Source organism: Corythoichthys intestinalis, chromosome 7, assembly GCF_030265065.1.
Source record: "Corythoichthys intestinalis isolate RoL2023-P3 chromosome 7, ASM3026506v1, whole genome shotgun sequence".
Taxonomy (NCBI): domain Eukaryota; kingdom Metazoa; phylum Chordata; class Actinopteri; order Syngnathiformes; family Syngnathidae; genus Corythoichthys; species Corythoichthys intestinalis.
The window spans coordinates 26,258,701-26,277,918 of NC_080401.1; the positions used below are offsets into that span (position 1 = coordinate 26,258,701).

General features: G+C 38.5%; 2 protein-coding genes across 2 annotated transcripts in view; one reads left to right on the plus strand and one right to left on the minus strand.

Annotated features, from left to right (window-relative positions):
• Positions 1 to 5,779: 5,779 nt before the first annotated feature.
• Positions 5,780 to 9,883, minus strand: ptgs2b (prostaglandin-endoperoxide synthase 2b). Its single transcript, XM_057840860.1, has 10 exons — positions 9,739 to 9,883; positions 9,531 to 9,647; positions 9,301 to 9,444; positions 9,072 to 9,215; positions 8,553 to 8,734; positions 8,386 to 8,469; positions 8,061 to 8,307; positions 7,527 to 7,813; positions 7,289 to 7,436; positions 5,780 to 6,613 (listed from the first exon to the last, which is right to left on the minus strand). Exons 1-10 carry the CDS (start codon positions 9,797 to 9,799, stop codon positions 6,201 to 6,203), a joined length of 1,827 nt encoding a protein of 608 aa, XP_057696843.1. The 5' UTR covers positions 9,800 to 9,883; the 3' UTR covers positions 5,780 to 6,200.
• Positions 9,884 to 10,015: 132 nt separating this feature from the next.
• Positions 10,016 to 19,218, plus strand: part of pla2g4ab (phospholipase A2, group IVAb (cytosolic, calcium-dependent)) — a 56,434-nt gene continuing 47,231 nt past the window's right edge. Inside the window, exons 1-4 of the mRNA XM_057840859.1 lie at positions 10,016 to 10,438; positions 15,611 to 15,709; positions 18,517 to 18,598; positions 18,870 to 19,018. Of these exons, the coding sequence (XP_057696842.1) occupies positions 15,692 to 15,709; positions 18,517 to 18,598; positions 18,870 to 19,018 (249 nt within the window). The 5' untranslated portion in view covers positions 10,016 to 10,438; positions 15,611 to 15,691. The remainder of the gene's footprint in view (positions 10,439 to 15,610; positions 15,710 to 18,516; positions 18,599 to 18,869; positions 19,019 to 19,218) is intronic.

A 19,218-nucleotide genomic window follows, 5' to 3' on the forward strand; every position in this document is an offset into this window, starting at 1 on the left:
TTTACAGCAACGTTTTTGTGCTTCTTGTGGTCGCTTTGCGACATGGTTTATTGCTTTCTTGGCAGTTCAATACGGCTGCACGACGTCTCGGGCTGATGCCTACGTTGTAATGTTGTGCTTATATGATCCTTGGACAAGATTTGTCCGTAAGTATGGTTGTAAAGAATGTACATATTATGTTAGTAAGCGAACTGTTATATTTTTTGTGTGAGACGCTTTTTGTTTACGTTTAGTGAACCTGAATAGCGTGCTAAGCTAACGTTGTTGCTAATGCAATGCTTGTGTACTTTTTTTTTTTGTAGTTTCACTACGGTCTAAAGAGGACAATGGTTTGAGGCCATTTTATCAATAAATCAGATGAAAAAGGAAGAAGTCTGATTATCAAGGCGTCGTTCACTAGCTGTCTAGCTTTGGAAAAAGTAGACGCTTCGGAGTGAGGACAGCATAGATAGATTTAAATGACAGTAGAGTGAAATGCCCACTACAGTCCTTATGTACCGTATGTTGAATGTATATATCCATCTTGTGTCTTATCTTTCCATTCCAACAATTTATTTTACAGAATATATATAATTTCCAGAAAAATATGGCATATTTTATAGATGGTTTGAATTGCGATTAATTGCGATTAATTACGATTAATTAATTTTTAAGCTGTAATTAACTCGATTAAAAATTTTAATCGTTTGACAGCCCTAATTGAAATATGAAACATCTTCATAATTCATCAGCGTACACCACGTGTTACAGTATGTAAAATATTACCTGCAAATTACTTAAATGTCTGAGAATCTCCACGGACAACACTTTACTTTTCCTGTGGACTGCACTGGTACATAGGAATGATGGTGACATGGTTCAATGTCAAGTGTTTTCTTGAGTCACATTTCAGTGTACACTCAATGAAACAAAAATAGTGTTCCAGGATGTGGTGTAATACTGGTTAAGGGGGAAATTGGTCATCTTGAATCCCCTCCATCCAGCCAAAGTGACATGCTACTCCTGATACTGTCATGGTTGAAAATCTCCCCACCATGGGACCATGAAAGATTGTCATTTTATGTCACTATAGACCAGGGGTGGGCAAACCGGTCCTCGAGGGCCGCAGTGGGTCCTGGTCTTTGTTCAAACTTATTCAGCACAGACAGTTTAGCCAATGAGGTATCAGTGGAAACAAGAAGCACCTGACTGAAATTTACTGATTGCACTTGTAAGAAACCGGATTAGTGAAAGGCTGTCCTCATGATGGGTATGAACAAAAACCCGCACCCACTGCGGCCCTTTGTGGAATAGTTTGCCCACCCTTCCTATAGACAGACACATGAATAACCTTAGAATGACTTGAGTTGTGAATAGGTCAATGTGAGAGCTTTACGTTTACATGGCAGCTGGCATGATCTCACCATTGAATCGAGCCTACACCTGCAAGTCCTCACGTAACTCCCTTTTTGGCTGATTTCTCTCCATGCCTGATCTGGGTTTGCAGATCCAGTCAGACATAAAACACCCTGAAGTTTTCTGATCACCTCCTAACCTGAACTCACAGCCTGCTGATCCTGATTACACAGTCACACAGCGAGATGCGTCTGTAGCCCGTTCTCCTGGACCAGAACCTGTGCATGCCACACATTTCTGCATAATGGAAGAATAACAACGCTCCTTAGGCGAGTGACGGTCTGAAAACCGAACAATGTGCACACGCAATTAGGTCATTTTCATGCCGTGATGGAGCAAGTATTTGTGAAAGGGAATCCTACGCCCGGTCTTTTGGCGGCCAAAACGAGCAGATGGAGAAGGCAAGGTAGTTCAAATGACAACTGATGCACATGACTTGATTACTGTAATTTACTGGGTCTTAGGTGAAAAGTCTTTTTTTTTCTGGTTGTCCAAACTAATTGTCCACAGTGAGCAGGAAAAAGCAAAAGGGGAAAATGTGGTTGTTATCATTTATGTTTGAAGGGGATAATTGTCCGTAGAATGATTTGCGACTGTGTGCTGACAGTCACGTCAACATTGCTTCTAATTTGTTTGATTTGGAGTGCGACCCAAGGAAAATAATTGTGTCACACTGCCAGACTCTGGTGCTGACAAATCATTTCCTCTCATTATCATATTTAGATTGGCTGCCATTCCTTCACACTTCATGTACAGATTTCCTGGCAAAACAGTTGTCTAAACTTGGAATTTTTCGGAATGTTCATGAAAGCTTCAATGAAAACAAGCCAGGTTGTTTGTGGTTTCTTAACATAGTAGTAGTAACTCATAAAAATTTCTAATCGGGAAGGCCATGTGGTTTACACATCTGTTCTTAAGTCACTGGACTCTTTTGGTTGTCTTGGAATATATTTTGGCTGCCATCCAAGGAGGGTCCATCAGTTCATACGAGCAATAATATGAGAAAAGGTAGTTTGTGCATTAATTCTTGCATGAACTGATGAGGAATGCTTGGAAATACCCTGAGAATGAAATGACCTAAATGAATCAATTTCCCCTGGAATTTTACAACATCAACCTCCCAATTCAGAGGTCACTGGTTAAAATTCAGATTTTTCTAATCCCCACATTACAAAAATTTGCATGGTAAATTAATTAAGTTAATTAAGTAAATTAAGTTAATTAAGTTAATTAAGACACTAAATTGTCCATAAGTGACATACTGCAGGGCAAAAAGTACAATTTGGATTGTTTAATAACTCCATTTCTCTGGGGAAGATGTTCATGTTGCAAAAATATATGCAACTCACAGTGCGAAAGAAGTCACACACATGCGCATTTATAACCCACTGTTGTCACATGTCATCAGTGTTTATGGCAGTACCTCGAGGTACCGGCCGTACAATTTAGATTTTTTCCAAATGTGACCTTGGCACATTTGTGTCACAATAGGAATCAAATGTCTATAAGACACCTCTGCACAATGAACGCATATCTGCATGAATGCAACCCTTAAGTCATCAACAAGTGATAAACATCACCGCTGTTCGAGAAAACAAACAACAGACGTGAGTGACCCATGGCGGACAGAGATGCCCGAAATACCTTTACCGTAATTTTCGGACTATAAGCCGCTACTTTTTTACCTCATTTTGAATCATGGTGTTTATAGTTTAGTGCAGCTTATTTATTGTTTTATTTGGGTTAGTAGTTAACGCTTTATTTGACAGCGGAGCTATAAGACTGTCATAAGTCTGTCATAATTATGACATGATACTGTCATGGGCATTACTGAATGCTTATGTAACCCGAGTCTGATCTGTGCCGCCCCGCGTTCCGCTCCCACCTCTGACTAGGCTGGGACGCGAACCCGCGCGCCGCGACGAATTCTAGTCGGCAGGCAAGTTCGGTAACCACTGCGCCAATAAAGCTCGAGCCAACGGCGCAGCCGTTAGCGTCCTTACATGAAGGAATCGGCGGGGAGGTTTCCACGTGCTACAACGGATACACGTTCTGTGTACCCGTTACACTCTCCCCCCGAAACCTTCGCTGCCGATCCCGGACGAGCCCCCATTTGTAACCCGAGTCTGATCTGTGCCGCCCCGCGTTCCGCTCCCACCTCTGATTAGGCTGGGACGCGAACCCGCGCGCCGCGACGAATTCTAGTCGGCAGGCAAGTTCGGTAACCACTGCGCCAATAAAGCTCGAGCCAACGGCGCAGCCGTCAGCGTCCTTACATGAAGGAATCGGCGGGGAGGTTTCCACGTGCTACAACGGATACACGTTCTGTGTACCCGTTACACTTATGAGAGATGGCATTAAGTGTCATTTGGCAAATCATGTCACTAACTTCATTAATGTCCAGCTAGGATCTTATACAGCCATTAAAAAGTGAGATAATTTGCCGGATGACACTAAATGACATCTGTTATAAGCATTCATTAATGCTCATGGCAGTGTCATGTCATAATTATGATGGTGTTATGACAGTCCTATGGCCCCACTGTCAAATAAAGTGTTACCAAATACCTCCCTAGCAATTAATGAAACAAGCTGAACAGTAACTGAAGAAATAATTAGCACAGACCATGAATTCTGATTGTTATTTACGTCTGTAGCGCTGCAATGCATGCTAAGAGGCATGTTGGATGACAACAGTGTTGACAGCAGGTGGCAGCAGAAGTTGACTGTCTCTCCTAAGGCAGCAGTGAGGGCCAAATGAAGCTTTGCAGCCAATTGGTTCAAAGCTTCATGGTGGTTCATTTGGTCTTATGACAGTCTTACGATGCCGCTGTCAAATAAAATGTTACCGGTCAATATCTTTAGTGTTAATATCCCATAATACAGTGAAGAGAGCTGCGGCTTATAGTCCAGTGCGGCTCATCTATTATCAAATGCTGTTTTCATGTCAAATTTGGTGGGTGGCTGCTGATAGTCAGGTGCAACTTATAGTCCGAAAATTAGGATATTTTCTTGTTACCACACTAGAAGCCATCAGGTTTAAAACATGTTGGCTCTGGTAGCGCAAAATCCTCAAAAGTTGCAACAAAACTGTCTGAAGAAGACATGCCAATTTCCACAGTCATTAATGATACGGGGCCTTATTATTTTTGCTTTTTTTAATAACATGTTTTTTATCCGATTAGTTGAAAGGATGATTGGTGATGATGAAATTATTTCTCAAGATTATGATTCATTTTACCATGGAGCAGAGATTGTGAAAACACTTGTCTAATTTCAATGCCATGGCCTGCAAATAGCTCAGATCGCCATCCAATTTAAAATTTCAAGAGTAACTTGAAGAAAATGGTCCATAACAAGGTTTTAACGTGTAAAGCTGATCTGGCAACAGCAGTCAGTGAAAGCTGGAGGCTAATTGATGAAGAGCACGGTTTGTCTCTCAATAAATCGATCATGCAAACCAAAGGTGGTGAAACAAGTTGTTTGCTTGATGTTTTCATGTATTTCTTTTTCCTCAGAATTGATTGATTTAAAACTATTCTGTTATATTTTTCCTGATCAGAAAATGTAAACGTTACTGACTACCTCAATTTTTTTTCTTAATTTCATTTTGTGTTTCTTAACCCCTTCAGGCCTGAGCATGTTGCTGAAGGACATGACGCGTTCGCGTCTCTAAATCAATAAATACACTGAATTTATTTGCTATTGCCACTTCTGGGAGATGATTGAACGAAACTTTACCCATGGAAATCAACTCATGAGGTTTAGCACACCCTCTTTGCTATTTTTGGCTCTTGAAAATGGCTGAGACAAAACGCAGCTTCAAAAAGGCAAACATAAGTGCTCTTTTCCCATCAAAAACAATGTACCATTCACATTAAAAAATAACCAATAAAAGCATGAAATATCCCCGACCAAAAAAATTGCACTTTGTTCAGGTACTTGAGTAGAGTCAAAATTAGCGAAGATTTTTTTTTTGCCCAGCAGAAAAAATGCAGCTCTGAAGCGATTTGTTGCCATTTTTGTGTTATGTCTATTATTTTGATTATTTATTATTTTTTACACAATAAAAACATCTGAGTGAATGTTCATCGAGAATGGTGAGTCCATATTTTTTTGCCAGGGGTTGTAGATGTACAAAAATTCAGAAATGTGAATTTAGTTTAACTCTCTAAAGCTTTCTCTCATGCACACTCTTTAATCACCAATGAATTAGTTTGCCCCTTGCAAGGGGCTGTACAATTCTATTCTATTCTATTCTATTCTATTCTATTCTATTCTATTCTATTCTATTCTATTCTATTCTATTCTATTCTATTCTATTCTATTCTATTCTATTCCTCAATATTTAAAAAAACACAATTGGAAATGGATCTATCAGAAATAAAATTTAATGTCAGAAATACTGTACAATCATCACAATGAGGTGTATCACTAAATTTCACCATTCAAGTGTTATACTGTCTACATTAGCAGTCCAGATCTTAAACAAAATTGATTGTGTGACAGTAAAACAGAAGACAATACATAATAACAAGTGGAAGACAAGCAGCACTCATCTAAACAGACATCAACAACAAAACTTACACTATGGTGGAATTGTAAACTAGCTTTCAAGTACAGTATCAGGTATCCTTGAGGTCATTCATTTCACAATAACTTATATACTCTCTTGTAATAAATAAAGCCATAACAATATAGAAAACTGTACAAACCTCTGCTTACATTAAAATATGTGATATCATAAATAGAATAAATAATTACAAAATAAATAAATAAATAGTTCAAATTAACATAAAACCCACTTAGAGCTCAGTAGTCCTTTCTTTCAAAATGACTGTAGGGTTAATATCACCATTGCGTGAGGAGGATGTGCTCGAGTTAATGACAAAGGAGCCTGTATCTTCGATGTCAGGTACGTGAAATGATGCCACGGGGCAGGGTCCCTGTACATTATTGCACACAAGCTTCTGCAGAGATGCGGTATTGACAATGTCAAATCCCACGCTGCCTCCAAAAGTGCTGGGTTTCCAGTATTCTGGTGAGCAGATGGGGTTACCCATCAAGCCTTTTAATGAGAAAGGTGCCCCCATCTCCACCATGGTCTCCCCAAAGATGGCATCGGGTCTGGGTTTTTCCACAAGTAGGCCGGGGTAGAGCTCTACAGCGTTGACATCTCCATAAAGCTCTTCTAGCACTGCTGCCATTTCTTTTTCCCCTGAAGGAGGAAGAAGGAAATTAGTTTATAGTTTTCATCAGTCTAGTTTACAGTTTATTTTAGAAGATATGTCTTATTTTAGACAGGATACATACTGTTTATATTAGGGAGTGTTACATTTAATTAGCACTAACTGGTATGTAGTAAACTTGTCTGGTTACCTTCCTCCTTCCACATTACAAAAATTCACTTTAGGCTTATTTAGGACTTTTTGCAGTCCACAGGTGTGAATGTGAGAATTGTTTTTGTCTGTAAGTGCCCTGTGATTAACCAATAAACAAAAACATGAATAGGCTTTGTGAAAATGGATGGACTGAAGAAGAGTATTACTTATATTAATTTTGTTCTGTTCCAGTCTCTCTTACAGGTGTCTAAATTATTTATTTTTCTGTTCACTTCTATTCTAAACCGTCAACTCTGTTGGTAGACAAACTCTTCTTTTTATTCACATCTTATTCACTGGGCTATTTACACTCTTTATCTTAACATGAGATAAGCAGCAAGGCTTTAAACGGGTGAAATGCATTCCTACATCTTCGAAGATGAGACGATTAGTTTATGTTATTTTATGTGCGGCAATAATTTTACATTTCTTAAACTTCCAGTTACCTTAGCATGAACATACAGTACCACGATTTTTAAAAATTGTATTTGTTTTCTAAATGATAACCTCACCTGTCAAATCTTCAAAAGACTTGTATGGAGCCATATTGAATCTTTTTCTGTAAGCGTTCAAAGACTGGTAACGCATTTCTCTGCTGCCCTCTATGGACTTAATAGACACATACAAGATTGGTCCAGGAACATTCCGACCACCAGCAACCTAAAAAGCAGTGATAGAAAATTTTATTAAACATAAAGTATTCCAACAATCAATCTCAATGTCATTGTTAAAAAAAGTGCAATAACCCACCCTTCCAGCTATCTGCTTGCTAAAGGACTCCACCAGGTTTGCAATGCCGTGCTTAGTCACGACAGAGGTGTTGAAGACAAATTGTTTATAGTTGTAGTTTTCCTCCTCAATGTGGAAGGAGTCAGGCATCAGTGGGTGCCAGTGGTACAGGGTGTTAAACTCGGATGCAATGCGATTCTGGTACTGGAAATGCTGGCTGAATAGCAGCTCAGGATCAAATTTGAGTTTGAAGTTATAGCCACTCAGGTGCTGCACATAGTCCTCAATTACAATCTTGATGGTTTCTCCTGTAGGGTAAATATAACATTCAATATTATAAAAGTAAATCAGCGGCTTGAGATGACAATGTAAGTCTTAACAGTCAACATTTCCTCCTTTTTGAGGTAAATCCTGTTTCACAATGTGAATGTTAAAACCCCGAGAGTGTGCAACAATATCTGAGCTTGGCAATTAGTGAAACTGAATGTATAACTTCCACTTTTGAAAAACTTCTTCTTTATCGTAACCTCACAGCAAGTTTTCTCATCAACTCACCTATCAAAATCAGCCGTGAGGTCTGAAAGAGTCTTTCATCATCCCAATAAGGATGGACTTGCTTTAAAACATCACACACTCGGTTGTGCTCCCGGAGCCAAATGGTGGCGTACATCATGAGCCCAGGGACCAGGCCGAAAGCCTCGTGTCCCACAGCAAAGCGGTGAGAGTCCGGGACATGAGGAGGGTAGTGCATATCAACGCCCACATCTTTAACAGTTGGAGGGTACATCTCTCCATCCAGCATCTGTAGTTATATGTACGTAGGTAAATATGAGACACAGCTGAAAGGGAAGGTAGTGCGACACACTATTTCCACATGTACCTGATGTCTAAGTTTGCCATCTTTGAAAAGTCTCAGTTTGTGTTGCTTCTCCAGATTGTCTCCATAAATGTGACTGAGGTCAACCTGTACACATAATTCGTATTTAATATCTACACTGAAATTTAAACAAATTCATCCATGAGACAGCTGTAAACTGTTGTCCTTACCCCGTGTCCTTTTGCAAGTGTAAAGGCAGGACCTCTCTTCATGTCCGTTTTAAAGAATTGGTGTGTAAAGTGCTGCGCGAAGAATGCAAACATAAGACTGGTGCCTTGTGGGTCAGGGATGAACTGTCTTCTCATTAGGAGCTTCTCTGCAAGAAGCTTCGCATCAGGGAGCTCCTTTTTACCTGGATAAACAAATAAAACATGAGACCAAGTCAGAACAAAGTACTCCTCAGCTTATCAAGCAAAATTCTTTTCAGTACATCTTTCCAAATAATACTGAGCTGACAAGTCGACTTGAAAATGAATGCCAACGTTACTTAAAATAGGGTATCAGATCTGTTTAAAGAACCTCACTTAGCCAGTTTTTTTTGTACCCACCCACCTAAATACTGCCAAACACAGAAGAATTCCCATTTACAAATCTACTTCCTCTGATGTAACAAGACTCAGCCACCTCTTGCAAAATATTTAGGAATCTCAGAAAACAGGTTTCTCTGAGGTAAAGGTAGGAACACTTACCCACTGTTCCCATAGGGGTTGGGCAATCCTGCGGCACCGGGGGTAGGGCTCTTGTATAGTACGAAAGGTTGGAATAGGCTTCCCAGTTTTTGTAATCATAGTCTGAATTGTAGGTTGGCGGGCTGTCCACCATGTGGGATCGGGCTACAAAAAAATAAGAGGAAAGGCTATTCGTCTTGTTTTCTTCTGATACTATCACCTGGCAAGGTGCTCCGCTCGAACAACTTACACGTCAACACATATTTCATGATGGCATCTCTGAGAAATGAGATGTTGTTGATGATGTTCCAGAAGCCCTTAAAGTGGGTCAGAAGATAGTGGACTGTGTTGGGTGTTGGTTTCAGGAGCACTTTTACCCGGGTGAGGAATTCAGCTGCAACGACCCGACAGAAACGTTACTCACTGAAGAAATAGAATATACTGATAACACCAAGGAGATTAGATGTCTTATGTACTCACGTGTTGTACAGTTTTGGCCATAATAACCAGTACGCGTGCAGTCACATTCATAAGCATCAGATCCCAGGGCTGTGCAAACACCTTTGTTCTGACATGGCTCTGAACAGCATAGGTTACCTGAGAAAAATCACATGGCAGTCATTCATAAAACAGACAGTAACATATTAGATGCACTGGACATGCTGTTAACCATTTTGACGTGACTCACCTCCCTCACATAGAAGACCACCAAGAGACAAGAGCAAAAGTGTTAACGTGTATTTGTTCATACTCCAAAATCTGCGTGAAGTTTTAATCTTCTCTCGGGCCACACTGCTCTCCACCTACACGCTGTACCTCCTCTCTGAGAGTTGAACGCTTGAATGTCCCATCCTGCCCGGGAGCACCTTTTAACTTGCCGGGTGACGTCATCGCCACCTCACGCAACTCACACACCAACATGAACTTCGAAGTCATACTAAACTATGCTCAATTGTTGCCATTGAGTCATACTGTCCCCTCCCCTCGCCATTATCTGGGGAATAATTCACTAGAATAATAAGATTTTCTTGTTTGTAAAAATTAATGTGAGTTTTTTATTTATTTATTTTTGCTTCAGACTGTAAGGTGGAAATTTCTTTATAGAATTTATTATCGGTCCACTTGACAACCACTACGGTGATTTAGAAACAGGGAAAAATACTCATATGAAATGTTTGACATTTCTCTCAAAGGACCCTCAGCCGTTATTATCAAGGTTTTCTGCGGTATTAACAGAAGCTTACGTGTCGCCCTCATTCAAGTAAACGCTTCTCCAAAAAAGTGAAGCGAGGCGCCGCCTCCCTCCACTCCACAACGGTGGTGGAATATTCTCTCGTTCGGAATGACACTCTTCCAGGATTTCTGAGTTTAAATATTCCCTCTTTAAGGTATGTCCACTTTGCTTCTTCTCAAACACGCGGCTAAATTTCTAGTATTACGTTGACGCGCTAAAGTGAATTTGTAAGTTTAACTACGTTTGCGCAATGAGGAAACCAAGGAAGCTAACTTTAAAAAAGGCTAGTACGCAACTGTTGTCAGTGTTAAGAGCGTAATAAATATGAGCGTTGCTGTCCTTGCGCTTTCACTTGCTGTAATATAAACCGTATCCTCTCCCACGTTTTATTATTTGGCTGTCAATGTCAAATGTGCCTTTAAATTTAAGGTTTGACCAGGGCAAAAGTATCAGGCAGATTTTCTAAGTGACCTGCAGCAAGCGTGTGCAGCGCTAACCATTAATATTTGTATTCCACAGGGAATTGCTCTGTAGTTGTATGACTTTTTTCGTTATTGAGTACAGTTTAATTCGATTTGCGTTAACCCTTCACTGTTATTGTCGTGACTATTGATGGTAATATGGAGGGAAAAAAAATAAATCTTTGCTTCTTAAAAACCTGGCATCCACATACGCGACATTAGGACACATCTGGTATATATTCATAGTACAGTATAAGTGTCAAATCACAGTTATAATATCTACACACTATATAAAATCATCTTTTTTATTATTATTAATAAATACAATTATGAATAAATAACATCTTAATAAAAACTCAAGTAAAATAAATGAATACAGAAATACACTATAGTATATTAAAATATATATTTACACTAAATTTGATAAATAGTAAATAAAATAGCATTGGCAAGAAACATCAAAGATCCCTTTTTGTTTTTAACAAAAAAAAAAAAAAAAAAAATGAAAATGAAAAAAAAATTAAAGAGAATAATTGCAGTTGTATCATTTTTATATAAGCTATTTTTAAAAAGAACACACACATTTACTATATTGTATATTTTGTAATTAAAAATATTTATTTAAAAAAGGAAAAAAAGAAACCATGCTTAAACATTTTAATGATAAATAAATCATTTCATGACTTGAGGTAGCTATTATCTATTCATTTACAGTATTAACTTGGGACTTCAGATGTAATCAACAGTATATGGATGGTAAAACATCACACTGATTATAGCAATAGGTTAATTTCCATCCATGTTCCACAGGTAGATCACAGAAAAAAAACTAAACAAAAAAAGTAGGGAAAAGAAAAACAGAGCGAACAGAGAGACTACCTTAACTACAGCTATTGTATGGCTAGACACTATCACATAAAATTGACAGCTAGCGTATTTTGTGTAACGGTAGTTTGCCATATCAAGACAACCATTCTTGCAATTATCTTTCGTTCTTATGATGTCTTCGTTGCGAATGAAAGTAATAATCATGTTTTGAAGTACCTCAACTCAATGAAAAATGTTGACCATTTAATCCTAATTATAATTTTGCATATATGATGTCATCATTGTGAATGAAAGTAATAATTATGTTTTGAATTACCTCAACTCAGTGAAAACATGTTGATCATTTCATCCTAATTACAGTTTTGCATTGAGACATCAAGTGATGCTCCACATATTTTAAGTGATTCAAATATTTATATATATTTATTTATTTGATTATTTTTGTTTATTGTCATCATCATCGGTATCATTGACAGTTACAAGATAGCATTGTGATAAGATTAATTAACCCGAAGAAAAGACAAGGGCTGACGAAAGAAGCCTTGCCTTATTAAATCCCGTAATATAAGTTTGATGATGTGGATGATGAGTACATATCCAGTGTATCCCCTTTTATTCTTGTACAAAAATGTTTCAGACAGAAATATACAGTGGGGCAAATAAGTATTTAGTCAACCACTAATTGTGCAAGTTCTCCCACTTGAAAATATTAGAGAGGCCTGTAATTGTCAGCATGGGTAAACCTCAACCAGAATGTGGAAAAACAAACAGAAAATCACATTGTTTGATTTTTAAAGAATTTATTTGCAAATCATGGTGGAAAATAAGTATTTGGTCTATACCAAAAGTTCATCTCAATACGTTGTTATGTACCCTTTGTTGGCAATAACGGAGGCCAAATGTTTTCTGTACAGTAACTCTTCACAAGCTTTTCACACACTGTTGCTGGTATTTTGGCCTATTCCTCCATGCAGATCTCCTCTAGAGCAGTGATGTTTCGGGGCTGTCGTTGGGCAACACGGACTTTCAACTCCCTCCTCACCCCATGGCGTCAAAATGATAACAAGAACGGGGAGCAAAAATCCCAGAACCACACGGGGGGGACCTAGTGAATGACCTACAGAGAGCTGGGACCACAGTAACAAAGGCTACTACTATCAGTAACACAATGCGCCGCCAGGGACTCAAATCCTGTACTGCCAGACGTGTCCCCCTGCTGAAGAAAGTGCACGTCCAGGCCCGTCTGCGGTTCACTAGAGAGCATTTGGATGATCCAGAAGAGGACTGGGAGAATGTGTTATGGTCAGATGAAACCAAAATAGAACTTTTTCGTAGAAACACAGGTTCTCTTGTTTGGAGGAAAAAGAATACTGAATTGCACCATACCAACTGTGAAGCATGGGGGTGGAAACATCATGCTTTGCGGCTGTTTTTCTGCAAAGGGACCACCAGGACGACTGATCTGTGTAAAGCAGACATGTCCAAAGTGCGGCCCGGGGGCCAAATGCGGCCCGTGGTCAAATTTCATCCGTTGGTCAACAGTACTGCTACCAGCATACATATGAAGTAGCTTACACCCTAAATGCTGCTCCTCATTTACCCACTAAAAGGCAGCAGCACTCTAAGGAACATTACCCAGTGTGACCATTTACTTCCAATTTTCTAAAATGGCGACAATCAACAAAAAAGAAAGTTGACTGCGATGGCCAGCGCTTCAAGGATAGGTGGAAATTGTACTATTTCTTCACTAAAATACGCAACAACTGTGTCTGCCTCATTTACAAAGAGACAGTCACTGTTTTTAAAGAGTTCAATGTTAGGCGATATTACCAAACAAGACACTCTGATATGTACGACAAGATTACAGGGAAGATACGCAGCAAGAAACTGAAGCTAGTTTAACTTCACAGCAGCAGTATTTTGTAAGAGCCCTAGAGTTGAGAGAGAACACCACAAAGGCTAGTTGCGAGATAAAATTTGCTTAAATATATTGTTCTACGTAAAGGACGTCAGCCAAGGTCGGCCCCCCACATTTTTACCACACCAAATCTGGCCCCCTTTGCAAAAAGTTTGGACACCCCTGGTGTAAAGGAAAAAATGAATGGGGCCATGTATCGAGACATTTTGAGTGAAAATCTCCTTCCATCAGCAAGGGCATTGAAGGTGAGATGTGGCTGGGTCTTTCAGCATGACAATGATCCCAAACACACATCCAGGGCAACAAAGGAGTGGCTTCGTAAGAAGCATTTTAAGGTCCTGGAGTGGCCTAGCCAGTCTCCAGGTCTCAACCCCATAGAAAATCTGCGGAGGGAGTTGAAAGTCCGTGTTGCCCAACGACAGCCCCAAAACATCACTGCTCTAGAGGAGATCTGCATGGAAGAATGGGCCAAAATACCAGCAACAGTGTGTGAAAAGCTTGTGAAGAGTTACAGAAAACATTTGGCCTCCGTTATTGCCAACAAAGGGTACATAACAAAGTACTGAGATGAACTTTTGGTATTGACCAAATACTTATTTTCCACCATGATTTGCAAATGAATTATTTGAAAATCCAACAATGTGATTTTCTTTTTTTTTTTTTTTTTTTCACATTCTGTCTCTCATGGTTGAGGTTTAACCATGTTGACAATTACAGGCCTCTCTAATATTTTCAAGTGGCAGAACTTGCACAATTAGTGGTTGACTAAATACTTATTTGCCCCACTGTACATACAGTGAGCCCTAGTTTTTAGCAGTTAAAGTGGACCAGAACCCGCTGCGATAAGTAAAAAACCGTAAAGAAGCACCCCCCTTTTATGTACATTAGTGGTGCATGATATCCATTTTTTGAAACACATACCGATATCGATAACTTCCTGCTCCTCAAGGCCGATACTGATACGATAACCGATAATATACATATCATTTTAAAATGTATATTCACCTGAGTTTTTGAACACCTGCAGGTCAACAATACTAGTGGTGGAGTCAGCATGGATTTGCCTTTGACCTAACACACATCGCAATCCACCGACACCGTGCCAAAAATAATATATGTTATCAGGCCTATTAATAATGTTATCGAATTTATTGGGATAACGTCATAATTCCTATTATTGGACCGATAATTCTCGGAGCGATAATTATCGTGCACCTGTACTGTATGTATATTTTAATACATTTTTTTAAGCATTTCAAATATAGTAATTATGATACGTTTTAAACATGTTACTGTCCCACCACATTATTTTTAAACAAGAATAAAGTAGAAAAATGCTTGTCTTTATTAAATGCTTCATTGAGTGAGTCCACTCACATCCTCTCAAGCTGCTCACTTACACACAATGAGTTGCCACAGCAAATGTTTAACAAGTTAAACGATGATTGACGTATGCGTCTGTCAATCACCGTTCACTTTAATAAGCAACTCCAGTGCACTGCCTGAGAAAGAAAAGCGGCAGGAGCGAGAGTAAGAGATTACGTGGTCAGATCGGGATAGCTCTATCAAATACTGCATTTATTTATTTATTTTTTAATTAAAAAATAATCCGCAATGGACTGAGGGCGCAAAGTTTGAAACCCAAAGTATCGAAGGATCACTGTACAGTATAGATATAGTTTAACTGTTGTGTAATGTTTTGTGACAGAACTATCAATTGTGCATCAGTGCTTGTGCACATGAACTAGTATTGTGTCAATGCATACGCACACACAGCCCTGCATGTGCCCATTGTACGCTGCTGAACAAGGTCAGAATGAGTTGGCGCTTGTGGGATTTGGACCACTGAGGCAAACTACGTGACGAGTTGGATGAGCACAGTCTCCCTACGTGCTCCGAGTCTCGTCAGTCATGGCACTCTTTGCTGAACAGATGAAAAAACACTGGATGAGCTCTGCTACACACACAAACACACGCATATTGAAAAAATATCAGTAGTGTTTTCACTTGCTGTAAAAAGAATTTTGAGCACTCGGTGCAAATGTCGAATCGAAAGTCTTGCCTTTGTGTTTTTAAACATTTAATGGTAAGTTTTGAACTGATGCGTTTAATTTTACAGGCACTGACAGCGTAAACTGAGGACTGAGATGTGCTGGTCCTAAATTCATATCTTCAGAAAGTCTTCTACCACAGACACACAATGGCATCCAATATAATTGTAAGTATGCTTCAAATACTGTAGTCTCAGTCAATTCAATCAGTTTGTATCTAGATAAAAGGAAATTGGGCCAATGGAATCCTGTTAAGTCTGTGTAGAACTATGAACCCGATCTAAACCCACCATCAAAATGTGAAAATATGCAATATAGTGAGACAAGATGGAAAACAAAATGGTTAAACTTATTAATACAAACTTGCAAAAAACTCACGACTCCCTCAAGCATTTCGTAGTGTTTCTTGCACAATTCCCTAAGTCAGAGGTAATGTTTAGGTAAGTATTAAAAAGTCTTAAAATGTCTTAAATATAAAATACGGAGGGCTTAAATTGTCTTAAATTTAATGTAAAATTGCAGTTGGTGTTACATTTCTAGTCAATGTGTTTAATGCCAGGGAAATCACTGCAGTCTGTCGTAAAACTTCTAATTATGTGTATTTGTTTTATCAGTGGCCGTGAACTAAATACAAGAGTTTGGGATTAATATACTGTATGTTATACGGTACGTTGTCATTTACCAGTCACTTCCTGTTCATTGGAGGGCATTTACAGGTTACTTCCTGTTGATGTTGAGTCACTTGCTATTCAATTGGGGACATTCTTGAGTCACTTCCTTTTCAGTAACCCAAAATCAACAGGAAGTGACCTGTAAAATGCCTTAACAGGAAAAGGAATTGATCGAAAATCAATAATAAATAACGTCAAATGCCCCCAAATGAACTCGTTGCCTGGCATCCGCTGCCATTGATGGCCATACGTTCATTCGCTGCAATCCCTCCCTCGCCAAATGGATTGGACGTCTACTACTGATAAAATCATTCCAATTCACAGCAGAAGGACGTGTTTATTAGTTGTATTGTATTGATAATTTTTGTATCGCCATATAAGTATAACACCATTTACCATCATGAGATCATCGTTATCGTGAGCCTTGTATCGCAAATTGTATCGGATCGCGAGGTACGCAGAGGTTCCCACTCAGAGTGCAAAGTCTGCAATAACACTTTTTCGTTAGGGACAGTGGGGGTGCAAGCTGTCGAGTTGCACATGAGAGGAGAAAACCACCAGCGGTTTGTGGCAGCAGCTTTATGTTTCATCAGAAATTGTTCCGACATGTTTTGGTCTTAAATGATATTTTTATGGTCTTAAAATGTCTGAAAGCATTAAATTAGACTTTTAAAAGGGTGCAAGAACCAATTATGTGCTATGATCAAGTGCACAGAACTTTGAACTAATCCAAAGGGAGTCAACACAAATTGTGAATGGTAATTGTGTCCATGCAAGGATGGACAATGACATGAGCAAAGAAAAACTACGAAAGACAACCTAAGCAACGACAGACATGACGCAATTATAGTGACACAATCAGTACAATGGTGTTTGTGCATTAATCACATTTTTGTATTAAGGCCTGCGGTCTGAATGTAGCTACAGTATATAGAAAATGCTTCATTTCAGTTGCTACTACTGAGGGTAGGCCAACTAGTTATTGGGTTTAATTACCATTTGAATTACCATTTTAAAATGGCATTTTATGTTTACTTGTGTTATCACTATCTAATATTTACATTGTTTGATAGTGTAATTTTCAGAATACAGGCCGCTAATTTATTAATTTTTACAAAGTAATGAGCTGCATGTATTTTGGTGTAAAGATCCCATAATTCACCTGCAGTTTATATGCCAGAGCATTCTATATATGAAGGAAAAAAATATCTACCGTATTTTTCGGACTATAAGTCGCAGTTTTTTTCATAGTTTGGCTGGGGGTGCGACTTATACTCTGGAGCGACTTATGTGTGAAATTACTAACACATTATTAGATCATTTCACATGTTGTTTTGGTGTTTTGGGGTGACACTGATGGTTTGGTAAAGTTGTTAGCATGTTCTTTATGCTATAGTTATCTGAATAACTTTTAATAGCTATGTTACGTTAACATACCGGCCACGTTCGGATTTCGCTGTTCATGCATCATGTAACATTATCATACTGTAAACTTATTCAGCATGTTGTCCTCTATTGTATTTTATTTTTAATTGCCTTTCAAGATGACATATGTGTTCTATGTGTTGGATTTTATCAAGTAATAATCCCCCAAAAATGTGATTTATACTCCGGTGCGACTTATATGTTTTTTCCTCTTTGTTGGGCATTTTATGGCTGGTGCGACTTATACTGAGGTGCGACTTATAGTCCGAAAAATAAGTTATTTATTTTTGGGGTTGGTGTGGTTTGTAGTCCGGTGTGCTTCCTAGTCTGAAATTGCAGTAATTATAAACATTAATGTATGGAAATTTTACACTTTAAAAAAACTAAGAGTAGGGGTAAATACTTTTTCATAGCACTGTATGCTCTTTTCAGTTCATATTCTTCTCCTAACATCACTTAATGAGGCTGGATTATACAAGCATTTTAATTTTTTTAATCAATGCATTATTCTGCTTGCTATTCTATTATTACAGTATGTACTTTGTCTTTTGGCCAATTATTATTATTTTCCATGATGTGCAAACCCTGGTTAAGTCCTCAGCCCAAGTAATTACAGTATTATGTTGCATTTCCTCTTATCTACAGTATGTCATTAAATTGAACTACAGAATAGAAAAATCACCTAAACCATTGTTGCTATTGTTATGAGTTATTTTTTTAACTGCATGCTAGGGAAAATTTTAAATATTTTTTTAATCTTCTTATTTGATATGCTAGATTGTTTACTTGGAAAGTGGTGAAATTATCTGATTTCATTTGTAGGATTTTCCGTTTGAGATAGTGACAATAACGAGACATTGATGCCTCCTGTATTTCAGGTGGAACAACAATTTTCTCACAAATTTACAGTGACAGTAATTCGAGCTGAGAGTGTGACCAAAGGAGCACTTGGGGACTTGTGTGAGTTTACTAAATCTGTTTACATTAATTCTGCAATTTATCTACTGTATGTACAATCTCTATCAAGAGATGAGTGTTATAATCCAATCTTTCAGTGCACTTGCAATGTTTTAAACAGGAAGAATTTATTTTAAGAAAAAATCCCCTTCCTATGGCAGCATTTCAGACATTTGTCTTCTTCTTTGATTGCAAAAAGTTCAAAACAAACCAAAGAACAAACTATGCAACACCGTTTTAGTTTAAAGGTGTATATTATGTTGTGTTTGTGCAGTGGACACACCAGATCCATATGTGGAGCTGTTCATTCCGACAGCCCCAGAAAGCAGAAAGAAGACCAAGCACATTGACAACAATATCAATCCGAGATGGAACGAGACATTTAATTTCATAGTAGACCCCAACCTGCAGAACGTCCTAGAGGTTTGACTTGGCCTATTTCCTCCTAAACCTTCAATGTCGTACAAGAACAAAAATTCAATGTTTTCATTTTAATACAATATGTACTAGGTTGAAGGTTGAATTTTCAGCAGTATATTATCTTGTAGACTTATACAGTACCTGTTAAACTAGACAAAACTGTTTAGAAACTGGTCACAGGGTATTTAGGTACTCTCACACAA